General features: G+C 42.7%; 1 protein-coding gene across 2 annotated transcripts in view; it reads right to left on the bottom strand.

Moving 5' to 3' along the window:
- FNIP1 (folliculin interacting protein 1) overlaps window positions 1–8802 on the bottom strand; it is a 175266-nt gene extending 166464 nt beyond the window's left edge. For both annotated transcript variants that reach the window (XM_066343398.1, XM_066343399.1), the window contains exon 1: window positions 8631–8802. In XM_066343398.1, coding sequence (XP_066199495.1) covers window positions 8631–8722 — 92 coding nt within the window. In that variant the 5' untranslated portion in view covers window positions 8723–8802. The remainder of the gene's footprint in view (window positions 1–8630) is intronic.
- Between the last annotated feature and the right edge of the window lie 5932 nt (window positions 8803–14734).

Genomic DNA, 14734 nt, shown 5'->3' with positions numbered 1-14734 from the left:
CTCGAACCTGGGTCCTCTGCATCCCAGTCCGACGCTCTATCCACTGCGGCACCGCCTGGTCAGGCTGGACTCTTCTTGAAATGAAAATGTCGAGCATCCTGAGTTAGCTAACACTGAGTGGCTCCTGAAATTCTACTATCTCGTGACATGACTGAACATCTGAACCAGCTCAATGTGAAAATGCAAGGTGTTGGAAATGCAGTCTTATCCCTTCAACAAGCAGTGTTTGCACTTGAAAACAAGCTAGAACTCTTCATCACCGACACTGAAACAGGTCGTTTACTACACTTTGAAAAACTGGGAGAGTTTAAAGATGCATGCACGGCAAGTGACCCTGCTCAATATCTCCAGCAGCTAGTGGGCTTCACATCTAATCTCCAGCAGTCATTCAAAGTGCGCTTTGGAGAATTTCGTGAGCATACCAGTCTTTTTAAGTTCATCACCCATCCACACGAGTGTGCAGTGGACAATGCCGACCTGAGTTACATCCCTGGTGTCTCCGTCAGAGATTTTGAGCTACAAGCTGCTGACCTGAAGCCCTCAGACATGTGGGTGAATAAGTTCAAGTCACTTAATGAAGATTTGGAAAGACTTGCACGACAGCAAGCAGAGTTGGCAAGTAAACACAAGTGGGGAGAAATGAAAAAACTTCAACCCATGGACCAGCTGATTGTCATAACTTGGAACGCACTTCCCATCACATACCACACACTGCAGCGTGTGAGTATTGCTGTACTGACAATGTTTGGCTCTACATATGAAAGTGGGCAGTCTTTCTCCCATCTAAGAACGTTAAAACCAACCTCCGATCACGTTTAATGGGTGGAAGTCTCAACGTTTGCATGAAGCTTAACCTCACCACGTATCAACCAGACTACCAAGCCATTAGCAAAACCATGCAGCACCAGAAGTATTGAATAATAGCATTAATGGTAAGAAGTACTTTATTCATCATTGGTTAGCAACAGCATAACAATGTTATTAAAAAGAATTCAGACTTATTGTACTTTAAAAGTGTTGGTCTTACATAAAATGCACACATTTATCAATACTTGTATTTAGTGTTAAACAGCCTGATCAGGCAGTGGCGCAGTGGACAGAGCAAGAGCATCAGACTGGGATGTGGAAGACCCAGGTTCAAGACCCCGAGGTCACCAGCTTGAGCGCAGGCTCATCTGGTTTGAGCAAGGCTCACCAGCTTGGACCCAAGGTCTCTGGCTTTAGCAAGGGGTCACTCTGTCTGCTGTAGCCCCACGGTCAAGGCATATATGAGAAAGCAATCAATGAACAACTAAGGTGTCGCAATGAAAAACTAATTATTGATACTTCTCATCTCTCTCCATTCCTGTCTGTCTGTCCCTATCTATGCCTCTCTCTGACTCTCTCTCTGTTTCTGTTAAAAAAAAAAATTAATAGTGTTAAACATATTGTATGGCTCTCACGGAATTATATTTTAAAATATGTGGCGTTCATGGCTCTCTCAGCCAAAAAGGTTCCCGACCCCTGACCTAAAGCTCTACCAATACAGAAAATTAATACATAATGTCTAAGAAGAATAGATTTCTTAACAGTACACTCTTATTATTTGAAAATATATGAAAAGTAAATACTCAAAGAAACGGCCAAAATAATTGAAAAATCAATTGCCTTTAGGATCAGAAGGGTTTTACTATAAGTAAATTCCTACCACAGTGCTGTTGGGTTGGGGGCAAAAAATCCCAATAAATAAAATTTAGAGTCAGATTGTCAGAAGTGATGAGCATGCCTAGGTGTTCCAAGGATCCCAAAACCATTCATGTCATAGCTGGTGTATTAACCCAGAGTTTTACTGTCTAATGTTTAACCTATGTTCAGGTATTTCTTGGTAAAAATTTAAAATATTTAAATTATTCACAAATAATTCCTATTATATTTCTGCATCCTATAATGGTACAGCATATATGCTTTATATATTGTAAAGTAACTAGGAATTAAATCAAAATTGGTACAAAAATACGAATCCCTATTTATGGGAACCATATCACACCTCCATTTTATAACTTATAAACTTATAAACTTATAACTTATAAACTTCACAATGTAGTTTCTGGGTATAAATGTAAATCTTTAAAAATTATATAACAGACCACAACACCGTGGGAAGAAAGCAGGCCAAAAAGTTGCAAAGAATCTGCCAGTTGCATCCTACAAATGAGATCATAACTGTATAAACTGAAATGGCTCATCCCCCATACTCTTGAAACCAACTCTGCCACTCTAACTATTGAGATTTGACTAGGAAGTACTGAAAGTATATGACAGTGGCAAACCACCAATGGGGTGACTTGGAATAAAATGCTGTTATATCAAGGGATATTCTATATTAGGCAGTATGAGTACAAAGAAGCAGGTCCCTAGAGCTCTGGCTATGTCCTCAAAGAGATAGTTTAAGTTATTACAGTTCCCCTAAGGCAGGGGTCTCAAACTCAACTCAGCATGTGGGCCGCAGAGCAAGATCACAGCCATTTGGCGGGCCGCACTAGGTCTACAAAAGGCAACTTTTACGCAACACTTTTCTCACTGCAGTTGAAAACAAAAAAAAATCAGTACAACATTGTTCGGCGGGCCGCAAGTTTGAGACCCCTGCCCTAAGGTCTGCTTAACAATCTTACAAGGTCTAAGGACCGAGAATGCTCAAATGGAATCCCATGGTACTCCAAAACCTCTTGTAGTCTCGAAATAAATTCCCACTACCAAAAAGAGTACGTTATTTCATTTATTCATTCTTTTATCCACTCAGCAAATATTGAACATGTTGGGTAAGACATCTCTGTGTATATACACAAAAGCACACACAAATTCTGAATGTAGTAAAGGATAGGAAGAGAAAGTAAGAAGGGTTTTAAGGAATACATATAAATGATCGAACCGATTACTGGAAAATCAGATCATCTTGCCATCTTTTTTTTTTTTTTTTTTTGACAGAGAGATTCAGAGAGAGGGACAGACAGGGTCAGACAGGAAGGAAGAGAGATGAGAAGCATCAATTCTTCATTGCGGCACCTTAGTTGTTCATTGATTGCTTTCTCATATGTGCCTAGACTGGGGGGGAGGGGGACTCCAGCAGAGCGAGTGATCATTTGCTCAAGCCAGCAACCTTGGGCTTCAAGCCAACAACCTTTGGGCTCAAGCCAGCGACCATGGGGTCATGTCTATGATTCCACACTCAAGCCAGCAACCCCACGATCAAGCTGGTGAGCCTGCACTCAAGCCGGATGAGCCTGTGCTCAAGCTGGCAACCTCGAGGATTCGAACCTGGGTTCTGAGTCCCAGTCCGATGCTCTATCCACCTATCAGGCCCATCTTGCCATCTTTAAAAAATAAAAAGTGCCTGACCAGGCGGTGGCACAGTGGATAGAGCGTCGGAATGTGATGCAGAGGACCCAGGTTCAAGACCCCGAGGTCGCCAGCTTGAGTGCGGGCTCCTCTGGTTTGAGCTAAAGCTCACCAGCTTGGACCCAAGGTCGCTGGCTCGATCGAACAAGGGGTTATTCTGTCTGTTGTAGCCCCACGGTCAAGGCACATATGAGAAAGCAATCAATGAACAACTAAGGTGTCGCAACGAAAAACTAATGATTGATGCTTCTCATCTCTCTCCATTTCTGTCTGTCCGTCCCTATCTTTCCCTCTCTGACTCTCTCTCTTTCTCTTAAAAAAATAAAAATAGTAATTAAATTTTCCTTTAAATTGGTAAACTCTGATTTCAAATAAAAGCCTGATTAAATTACTCACTTGGTGGAAAAATAACCTAAAACAGAAACACCTTTTTTAAATGAATTAAAATGGTTTTGGGGGGTTTTTGTTTTTTGTGGCAGAGACTGAGTCAGAGTGAGGGACAGATGAGAGGGACAGAGGAAGGGAGAGAGATGAGAAACATCAATTCTTTGTTGTGGTTCCTTAGTTGTTCATTGATTGATTTCTCATATGTGCCTTGACCAGGGGAGTGACCCCTTGCTCGAGCCAGCGACCTTGGGCTCAAGCTTGTGAGCCTTGTTCAAACCAGATGAACCGTGCTCAAGCTGGCGACCTCGGGGTCTCAAACCTGGGTCCTCCACATCCCAGTCTGATGCTCTATCCACTGCGCCACCCCCTGGCCAGGCGAGTTAAAATGTTTTCAATTCAGTAACTATTTTCATTCATTTGTTCATTCATCAAATATTTACTAAATGCCTTCTATGAATCAAGCACCAGGAATACAGCACTGCACAAGTATGCATGTAACTTATAATCTAGTGAATGATACAGATGCCATGATGGGGAAATACAGGGAAAACATGAGTTCTATTGGGACTTTAAAGAAAGATGTATTGTAGCTGTTTTATTACAAGTAGTATACAAACACATGAACCCCACTATTCTCAAGAAACATTATTTTGATTCAGAATCCACAGCTAGAGGAATAATTAGAAAACTAAAGAGGATAAATTGATGGGTGAAGAAGTTTGAGAAGGAATTCTAACATTTGAGTACCTCCCATGCCATTTATTTTATTTTTTTTTAAGATTTTATTTATTCATTATAGAGAGGGAAGAGAGAGAGAGAGAGAAGGGGGGATGAGCTGGAAGTATCAATTCCCATATGTGTCTTGACCAGGCAAGCCCAGGGTTTTGAACTGGCAACCTCAGCGTTTCTAGGTTGACACTATCCACTGCGCCACCACAGGTCCCCCCCATGCCATTTAATCCTCAAAGCAACTCTAAGGTGGTAAGGTGCAATGTACATTTGGGACTGTATCTCCAGCATCCACTCCCCCACTCAGCTGTGCACATATACTCAATCTTTAATGATGACATGATACTGCTTCCCAAGGTTATATATACAGAAACTCTTGGGGCAAGAATCTGAACTCTAGTTCATCATACCAAGCTACAACTCTAGAAAAGTTGAGAAGTTTGAACTCTGTTAAAAACAAAGGCTGTGAAACTCAAATGTCAGTTCACATCTTAATTTTATCATTTACTGTGTGACCTGAGCAAGGTTCTTCACTTATCTGTGCCTCCATTGCCTCATTTATAAACTAGGAATAATCAGATCTACTTTATTAACCTGTTCTGAGAATTAAATAAATTAATATGCGTAAAGGACTTAAAGTGGTGCTTGGCACAAAATAATTCCCAACTAAGCAATAGAAATCAATAGAGATTTCTGAGTGATTTGATCAGAATGATGGTTTTAAGAAAATCAATTTAGTAATGGTGTAGAGCAGTGGTCCCCAACCTTTTGGGGCCACGGACCGGTTTAATGTCAGAAAATATTTTCACGGACTGGCCTTTAGGGTGGGACGGATAAATGTAACACGTGACTGAGACAAGCGTCAAGAGTGAGTCTTAGACGGATGTAACAGAGGGAATCTGGTCATTTTTAAAAAATAAAACATCGTTCAGACTTAAATATAAATAAAACAGAAATAATGTAAGTTGTTTATTTTTTCTCTGCGGACCGGTACCAAATGGCCCACGGACCAGTAGTGGTCCGCGGCCCGGGAGTTGGGGACCACTGCAATAGGGTAACCATGAAAGATAAAAGGCTCAGAAGGCTTCTTTATCAAAAGTCTCTCCTATCTGAGTCCTGTTTCAGCTTATCATCACTGGGCCTTGTATATTGCTTACTCTAGGAACTCTTAAGATGCTGAGCTATAGCTAGTGGCCAATGGCTAATTGTGTCCAAGCCTGATTTGACAACTTAAGCTGACTGAAACAAAACCAAAAAAAAAAGGTTCTAGAAAGGAAAGCATGATATACTGGAATGAAATTTTAGTTTACTCAAAAATCCAAGTTACGTAAAAAGATGAACATTAGTTATTCTTCACAAATTAAATTAAAAACACAGCAAAATATTGCTACACCTTCTAGAATGGCTATAATCAAAAAAGACTAAAAACTGAATAATAGTAAATTTTTAAAGATTTTGTTTTCTTTTGATTTGAGAGAAAGAGAAAGGGGGGAGGAGTGGGAAGCATCGTACTAGTTGCTTCCCTATGGGCCTCAACTGGGCAAGTGTGGGACTTCAAATTGGCAACCTCAACATTCCAGGCCAACACTTTATCCACTGCACCACCACAGGTCACGCTAATGCAGTAGATTTTCTCAGATGGTTATTATAACACACACAAAAAAACCCTTAATTGCCAAATAGACAACTATCAGGTATGGAAGAGGATGTGGAGTAATTGTAACCTTCAGATACTACTGGTGAAAATACAAAATGATACAACTTCAGAAAAGTTTGGCAATTTTTTTTTTAAGTTAAGCGTATATCCCAGCAATCCGACTCTTAGGTATCCACTCAAGAGAAATGAAAACACAAGTCCACATAAAAATTTGTACACAAATGTTCACAGCAGTAGTGTTCAATACAACCTAAATCTGGAAACAACCCAAATGTCTGCTGATTGGTGAATAAACAAATTGTGGTATACCCATACAACAGAATACCACTCAGCAAATAAATGCAAGTAACTACTGATTAACACAAAAACAAGGATGAATCTCAAAATCATCACTGAATTAAAATAAGCCAGACACAAGAGACTACTGCCAGCATAATTACATTTATATGAAATTCTAAAAACGTCAAAACTTATGTCATTAGACAAAAAGCTGATCAGTGGCTGCCCTAGGGGAGAAAGGGTTAATGACTGACTTGCAAAGGAGCAAGAGGGAACTTTTTGGGTGAGGCAAATGTTCCAAACCATCACTGGGGTTGTGGGTACATAACTGTATACATACAACAAAAGTCATAATGTACTTGAAATGGCTCAGTTTTACAGTACGTAAATTAGAGCCCAATGAAGTTTTTTAAAAAGCTGTGGCTTAATTAGATCTGCAAGTTACTGTGTGATGTCAACCAGTTTTCAATTTCTGACATGTATAGTCGTACATGTTTTATTTTTAAAGCAATCCTTTTTTGTACTGCAGTTATTGAGCTTACACGTAATTCTCACTTCCACTGGAAAAAGGATCATGTAGTTAACTGTACTGCTACTTGTGCTATTTTACAAGGCTGTTGTGAAATACCACATGAGATAACTACTGAGAATGTGCTTTGGCAACTCTAAAGTAGTATTGCACAACTATACGATAGATTTCACATTTTTAAAAAAACAGATATGAAATGTTTTTTCATATGAATGACTTGAGACACTTGGAAACTTGAGTATCCCAAAGTCAGCCTTTACTCAGGAGTAGAAAGCCTATATACAGTGGTCACCTTTTCAATATCATTCCTAAACCTGCTTTCTACGGGCTCTTGATTTATTGGATAGCTCAATGTATGAGTATCTAGACTGCACTTTCATTTTTCATAAAGAAAACACTAAAGAAATGTTTAAAGAAGATGAGCATGGAAAGGCATTTATTTCCCAGTGGAAAACACCAAAACCTAGAGAAGTATATTTCATTACTTTACAAAGATGTTTCCAACTGAGATTTTTCTTGCTAACATCAAATTCCTTTCCATTTACTACTTCAACTCTACATGTAATACTGAATATTTATAATGTAACCAGCATTAGCAAGAGTGCGTGAATAATTTTAATACCAAAACTTTTTAAGCCAGTGTAGTAGTCATTTCACACTTTGGCCTGTTGCAAAATTTAACAGATTCTCATTTTTTCCTACTACCACTGCACCACTGGGTTCCCCGCTACCCTACCAGGGATGAGTGATACTTGACATTTTACATATACGAGTTTCCACACCGCAACAAGTCTAAAGGCTGTTTTGAAGACAACCGCTTCTTCAAATACAGTTTGGAGACTAAATTTTGCCCTGAATTCAGGTTTTTATTACATCAAGTCTGACAACTTTAAAAAGTTTTCTATGCGCAACAGGCACTGCAACCAAAAATTAAAAGTCTGTAGTATCACAAAATATTCTGCTGTCGTTTTCAATTACTAAAGGCTCCTTTTAGTAGCAGTTCTAAGGGGATGATTCTATGATTAAATTCTACGGTCATGCCTCATTTGCTTCGGTCGTGGTTTAGTAGTCACCATAATCTCTTAGGTTTCACATTCTTCCTTCGACAACATTAAGGCCGCTCGGTCCGGTAACTGCACACCTCCAATTCTAGTTTCCAAGAAACCTGCAAGAACGGCATCTTGCCCACTCGCTCCTGCAGCCTTCCCTCCGCTCAGCAGACTGGCCAGCATGTGCAGCCTCTTCACACCACCAATCCGGCTGAGCCGGCGCACGCGGAGGGCGACTGGTCACGCGGAGAAGGGGAGAACTTCTCCGCCCGGAGGACGGCGGCGGAGGCCAATCCAGCCCGCGCCCAGCTCTCCATACCGCCAGAAAAGCGTGTGGACCCCACGCTCAGGCCGCGGGGCTCGGTCCGCGGACAGCGGAGCAGGACGTCAACAAACGGAGAGGAGGAGGGGGAAGGGGCGACGCGAGGTGGGAGACGGGGGCAGGGAGGCGGGCCTGACTGCAACCCCCCACTGCACGTCCGCAGCAGCCTGGCCCCTCCGCGCGGCTGGGGCCGAGCACGGGCCCAGCGCCGCACAGCCGTGCGCGCGGGCTCCGAAGGCACCCAAGCGTCTGGAGCCGCAGCCCCAGGCCAACGGCTCCGCGCCCCCGCCCGCGGCGCCCTACCTGAACACGCAGTCCGGGTCCCGCGCGTCCCGACCCGGCGCGCCCAACCCGTTCCGCTTGCTGAAAAGCTTCTGGAACAGCGTAGGGGCCATGCTGGCCACGGCCCGAGCTGGGGTCACTCCTCAGGGAGCTTGCAGGGCCCCGCTCTCAGAGCCGCCCTGCCACCCCCATGGACGCCTCAGTCATATGACAGAAATTAGTCACTTCAAATGGCCACGGCGCGCGGGGCGGGGCGCGAGGCAAAGCCGGCGTTCATTGGCTGGCGGTGAGCCGCGTCACGTGGCGGCGGAGGAGGGGGCTAGATGGGGGCGTGAGGCGGGGCTGGCGCCCATATGCTGGCGACTGGGTTCCCTCACGTGGCAGCTGACGGGGCGGAGCGTGCGCAGGGCGAGAGGGGGGCGGGCGGAACGGGCTGGGAGAGGGGAAGGGAGGCTGGCGGGGAGGCGCTCCAAATTCCTAGTGAGGCTGCGGCAGGGTGGCGCGGGGACAACGCTGGGGATTTTGGGTAGCAGAGCCTTCAGCTACCCGCCCCCTCGACGGAGAAACATGCTAGAGCAGCACGGGCAGCCGACCCTTCCTCGTGGACAGAGTGCCCTGCCACTGCCACGACTCCCAGCAGCGATGGCCTCGCCAAGGACTGCGGGCAGCTCGCAGAGTTGGCCACTAGCCCCTCCTGACACGGGGAGTTAATCCCTGGGAAGAGCTAGCAAAAGGAGGTTGAGGATTGAGGCTTGATCTTAATGTGTAGGTATGAGGAACTGGGGAATTGTAAACAAACGGGTTTGAAAGTATGAAAACTTCAAAGGATTAAATCATTGCTCATAAATGACCTTACTCTATCAAGGTTTAGATCAGGGGTCCCCAAACTGCGGCCCCCTGAGGCCATTTATCCGCCCCCGCCACACTTCCGGAAGGGGTACCTCTTTCATTGGTGGCCAGTGAGAGGAGCATAGTTCTCATTGAAATAATGGTCAGTTTGTTGATTTAAATTTACTTGTTCTTTATTTTAAATACTGTATTTGTTTCCATTTTGTTTTTTTACTTTAAAATAAGATATGTGCAGTGTGCACAGTTTTTTTTTTTTTATAGTCCGGCCCTCCCAATTGTCTGAGGGACAGTGAACTGGCCCCCTGTGTAAAAAGTTTAGGGACCCCTGGTTTAGATCAAACTGGTCATAACTTTTCAGCAGCCCACTCATTCACCCACACCTACTCCAGGATAAAGAATTTTGAACTATGGAATGCAATTCTCTAATACATATTATGTCAGGTATGTGGTTGAAAGGTTAGAATAAAATATTTTTTTGAGGATTTAATTTAACTAGGCATACAAATAAAACCTTCTTAAGTGGCTACAACATTCTACTGATTTACAGCTATAAAATAGGTGGTTTTATACAGAAAGAAAGTATTTGGCAGGATATACTATATTACAGATTATCAGTGGTCAACATGTTGAGTTTCAATAGTACAATGTTTTTTAAACACTTTATATATGATTAACAATTTATTAACTCCATAAATATTTGTCTAAGCACTGGGGATCCAAAGCAAACCAAAAATACAGAGACTGAGCTAACTTTCTATCTGAGGAAACAGTAACTAAGTAAACAAGGTAATTTCAAACTAGTGTTCTGAGTAAAAACTTAGCAATGAAATGAGGGAGAGGGGAAGGGCTCTCTAAGGAGGTCACATGTGAGGTGCTCAGGTTAAGATTAAAGTTCCTCTGTACATTGCCCAGGCTCCAGAAGTTACTGGGCAACACAGGTGCAAAATAGCAGGACTATATCATTTGTACATTTAAGATAATCCTCTGGACTCTGGTGTGAAACATGGATTTATTTTTTTATTTTTTTAAAGATTTTATTTATTGCCGGACTTGTGGTGGTGCAGTGGATAAAGTTTTGACTGAAATGCTGAGGTCGCTTGTTTAAAACCCTGGGCTTGCCTGGTCAAGGCACATATAGGAGTTGATGCTGCCTGCTCCTCCCTCTTTCTCTTTCTTTCTCTCTCTCTCTCTCTCTCTTTCTACCCTCCTTAAAATCAGTAAATAAAATCTTTTTTAAAAAAGACAGGGTGGGTAGTGAGAAGTATCAACTCAGTACTTCACTTTAGTTGTTCATTCATTGCTTGTCCTACGTGCCATGACACGGCAAGCCCAGTGTTTTGAACCCATACCCTCAGCATTCCACATCCATGCCTCAACCACTGCACCACCACATGCCAGACTGAAAGATTTATAAGTCAAAACAACCTAGGTATATTTTTCTCACAAAATATGAAAATGGAATGAAATTTTTGTGAACAAAAAAATGAAGTCAATGTAACTTTTAAGAAGTAAGAAAATGCACATCTTATACAATTAATCATTTGAGGAAGTTTTGGGGTTTTCATTTATACTAGCAAGTGACACTAAATAAGTATAAATGTGGGAACAGTCTGAAGCCTGTCTATATGGGACCAAATACACTGAGGACTCATGGCTAGTCCATGACTGGCACAGAGAAGAGAGTAATTCCAGGTCCCTTCAGAAGGACGTTTCTAAATACAATAACTTTGTGTGCTTTCATCTTGGAAAACAGTTACTTCACAGATAATTACAGATATTAATAGGGAAAGAACATTACTGCATGCATAAGAGCTACTTTCAGGATTCTCTAATTACATAATGACTTTATTTCTGTAGCCTTAGTCTTATACTTGAAAGGTACAGAAAACACTAAATTTACTTGCTAAAATTTATTACATTTCCTTTATGTTGCAGTATAATACTCAACTTACAGAATGGAGAGCACTGATATGATACATGTTCGTCATAAAAAAGACATAACTAGGCCCTGACCGGTTGGCTCAGTGCTAGAGCATCGGCCTGGTGTGCAGGAGTCCCGGGTTCGATTCCCGGCAAGGGCACACAGGAGAAGCGCCCATCTACTTCTCCACCACTCCCCCCCCACCCCCCGCAGCCAAGGCTCCATTGGAGCAAAGTTTGCCCCAGCGCTGAGGATGGCTCTGTGGCCTCTGCCTCAGGCGCTAGAATGGCTCTGATTGTGGCATTACAAAAAAAAATAAATAAATAAGAGACATAACTATACTTAATTATGCAAATTAAACTGGAAATCTATATATATATTTTTGTATTTTTCTGAAGTTGGAAACGGGGAGGCAGTCAGACAGACTCCCACATGTGCCCGACCAGGATCCACCCGGGATGCCCACCAGGGGGCGATGCTCTACCCATCCGGGGCGTCGCTCTGCCACAATCAGAGCCATTCTAGTGCCTGAGGCAGAGGCCACAGAGCCATCCTCAGCACCCGGGCCAACTTTGCTCCAATGGAGCCTCGGCTGCGGGAGGGGAAGAGAGAGACAGAGAGGAAGGAGAGGGGGAGGGGTGGAGAAGCAGATGGGCACCTCTCCTGTGTGCCCTGGCCGGGAATCAAACCCAGGACTCCTGCATGCCAGGCTGACGCTCTACCACTGAGCCAACCAGCCAAGGCCTGGAAATATTTTTAAATTCAATAAAGGTGCATAGTTTTTTCTTTTTACTTCACACTACCTCTTTCCCCAAAGAGGTGGAGGTGTCTTAAAGTTGCCTCTTTAAGTTTAGGGAGTCAACTAGGAGAAAATGTGAGAAAGAAAATAATTATCCATTTATTAATGTTATATGAATGTGGAACTGTTGAGTTAGAAAGATGAGATGTAAGGCTTACATTTTTACACAGGAGAAGATTCAGCCTCCTCCAAAACTGCAAGAGCCTATTGGTCTTATTGCAGGAATCAAAGGAGGACAAAAACGCCTAGATAACTTGATGAAGGAAATAGGATTTATTAAGCCAGCAAAGCACATGTGACTTGTAGCTCTAAAACACGGGCTCCCCAAAGTTGATTTTCTTACAGGTTATATACCTTTATAGTATCTAAGCAATGGGCATGTGATTTCTTTGTTTAAGGTTTACCAGGACTCAGGGAAAGGGGAGGGAAAGTTTCAGTGAGGTCAGCAAGGGAGAAGGGGTTTCTAGATCACTGGCCTTAGTTACATATACGGTCTACCAGAAAGTTCTGTCCATTTTTTGAATAAAACAAAATACAAATTTTTCTTACCGTCAATAAACTTTATTAAATAATATAATTGCCATTATTAATGATTTCTTGCCAGCGTGAGGGCAATTTGTATATCCCATTTTTGAAAAATGTTTTATCTTTTGATGTGAAAAATTGAACCAGTGCTTGCTTGATATCTTCTTCATTTTTGAATTTTTTGCCCTTCAAAAAATTTTGTAAGGACAAGAACAAGTGATAGTCAGAAGGTGCTAAGTCCGAGGAATATGATTGATGCAACAGAATTTCCCAGCCTAGTTCTGCAATTTTTTGATGAGTCCCCAAAGCAGCATGTGGCCTGGCATTATCATGATGCAGTATGATGTTCTTCCTATTGAACATCACCGGCCTCTTTTCTTGGACTGCTGTCTTTAAATTATCCAGTTGCTGACAATACTTCTCCGAATTGAGCTTTTTGTTCAGTTTTAAAAGCTCATAATGTATTGGTCCTCGAATGTCCCACCATATACACAACATTCTCTTATTCAGAGTCAAATTTGGTTTAGAGGTGGAAGGGCTAGATTTTCCGGGTTCACAATATGCCCTTTTCCTTACAATGTTTTCTTAGGTAATCCACGTTTCATCCCCAGTTATCATCCGGTTCAAGAAGGGCTCGATTTTGTTCCGAGCAAGCAGAGATGTGCATATGACGAATCGATCATCCAAATTCTTCTGACTTAATTAATGTGGCACCCATCTTGAATATTTCCACACCAATCCTATCTTCTGAATATGGCCCGAAATGGTTTGCTGAGCTGAATTAAGCCTTTCTGCGATCTCTGATGTTGTCAGAAAAGGATCTTGCTCCAACATGGTCTTAACAACATCATCATCAATCAAAGATGGTCGCCCAGAACGTGGCTTATCAGAAAGGTCGAAATCACCTGTTTCAAATTTTTTGAACCATCTTCAGCATGTCCTATCAGAAATTGTACCTTCATCAAACACTTTCTTTTTTTTTTTTTTTTTTTTTTTTTTTGCATTTTTCTGAAGCTGGAAACAGGGAGGCAGTCAGACAGACTCCCGCATGCGCCCGACCATGATCCAACCGGCATGCCCACCAGGGGGCGATGCTCTGCCTATCCACGGGGTCACTCTGCCATAACCAGAGCCACTCTAGCGCCTGGGGCAGAGGCCACGGAGCCATCCCCAGCTCCTGGGCCATCTTTTGCTCCAATGGAGCCTCAGCTGTGGGAGGGGAAGAGAGAGACAGAGAGGAAGGAGAGGGGGAGGGGTGGAGAAGCAGATGGGTGCCTCTCCTGTGTGCCCTGGCCGGGAATCGAACCCGGGACTTCTGCACGCCAGGCCGACGCTCTACCACTGAGCCAACCGGCCAGGGCCTCATCAAACACTTTCAATAAATTTCTACATGCTTCTGTAGCATTTCTTCCTTGTTGAAATTCATAAAAATTACAGTGGCGTAAATAAACTTTATCAGTAGCCATGGGTACACTATCCCTTCACACATAAGACTAATGTGAATCAACTTTGTTTTAGTTAATTTGCTACGTCAGTATGTATACGTTGTGATAAAAATAAGAGAGGCACACATGCGCCAAATAAACATGTGCTTATGTGTCGAAACTTGTTGTGATAGAAACGGATAGAACTTTCCGGTAGACTTGATACATATCCTGCTATTCTTGCTTTGTATTGTAACTATGGGATATAGTTAATTTATTACTGGCTGACTCGGTTACCCCTGCTGGCTCCTCTCCATTGTATTCTTTTTGTTTCTTCCTTCTCAGGGACGAGGGGGCCTGCCCCTCCTTCCTCACTCCCTCCTTTGAGAGTTCAGAATTTCTTTTTTACTGGAGTCTCACATTCTTTATCTGATCCTAAGGGGAAGGCCTGATAGTGGTGGGTAAAGTATACATAGGCTGTTGTTCATTGCTATACTGTGGCCTCTATCATGTTCCTTATGCTGTTCATCAATAGTGGCAACAAACATGGACCTATTAAGCAAATCCCTATGAGTAGTAAGACTGCTCCTATTAGGGTTTTAAACCT

The sequence above is a fragment of the Saccopteryx leptura genome, chromosome 6 (assembly GCF_036850995.1).
Source record: "Saccopteryx leptura isolate mSacLep1 chromosome 6, mSacLep1_pri_phased_curated, whole genome shotgun sequence".
Classification (NCBI taxonomy): domain Eukaryota; kingdom Metazoa; phylum Chordata; class Mammalia; order Chiroptera; family Emballonuridae; genus Saccopteryx; species Saccopteryx leptura.
Note: the sequence above shows the minus strand (reverse complement) of the source record. Positions and strands in the feature narration are given on the sequence as shown.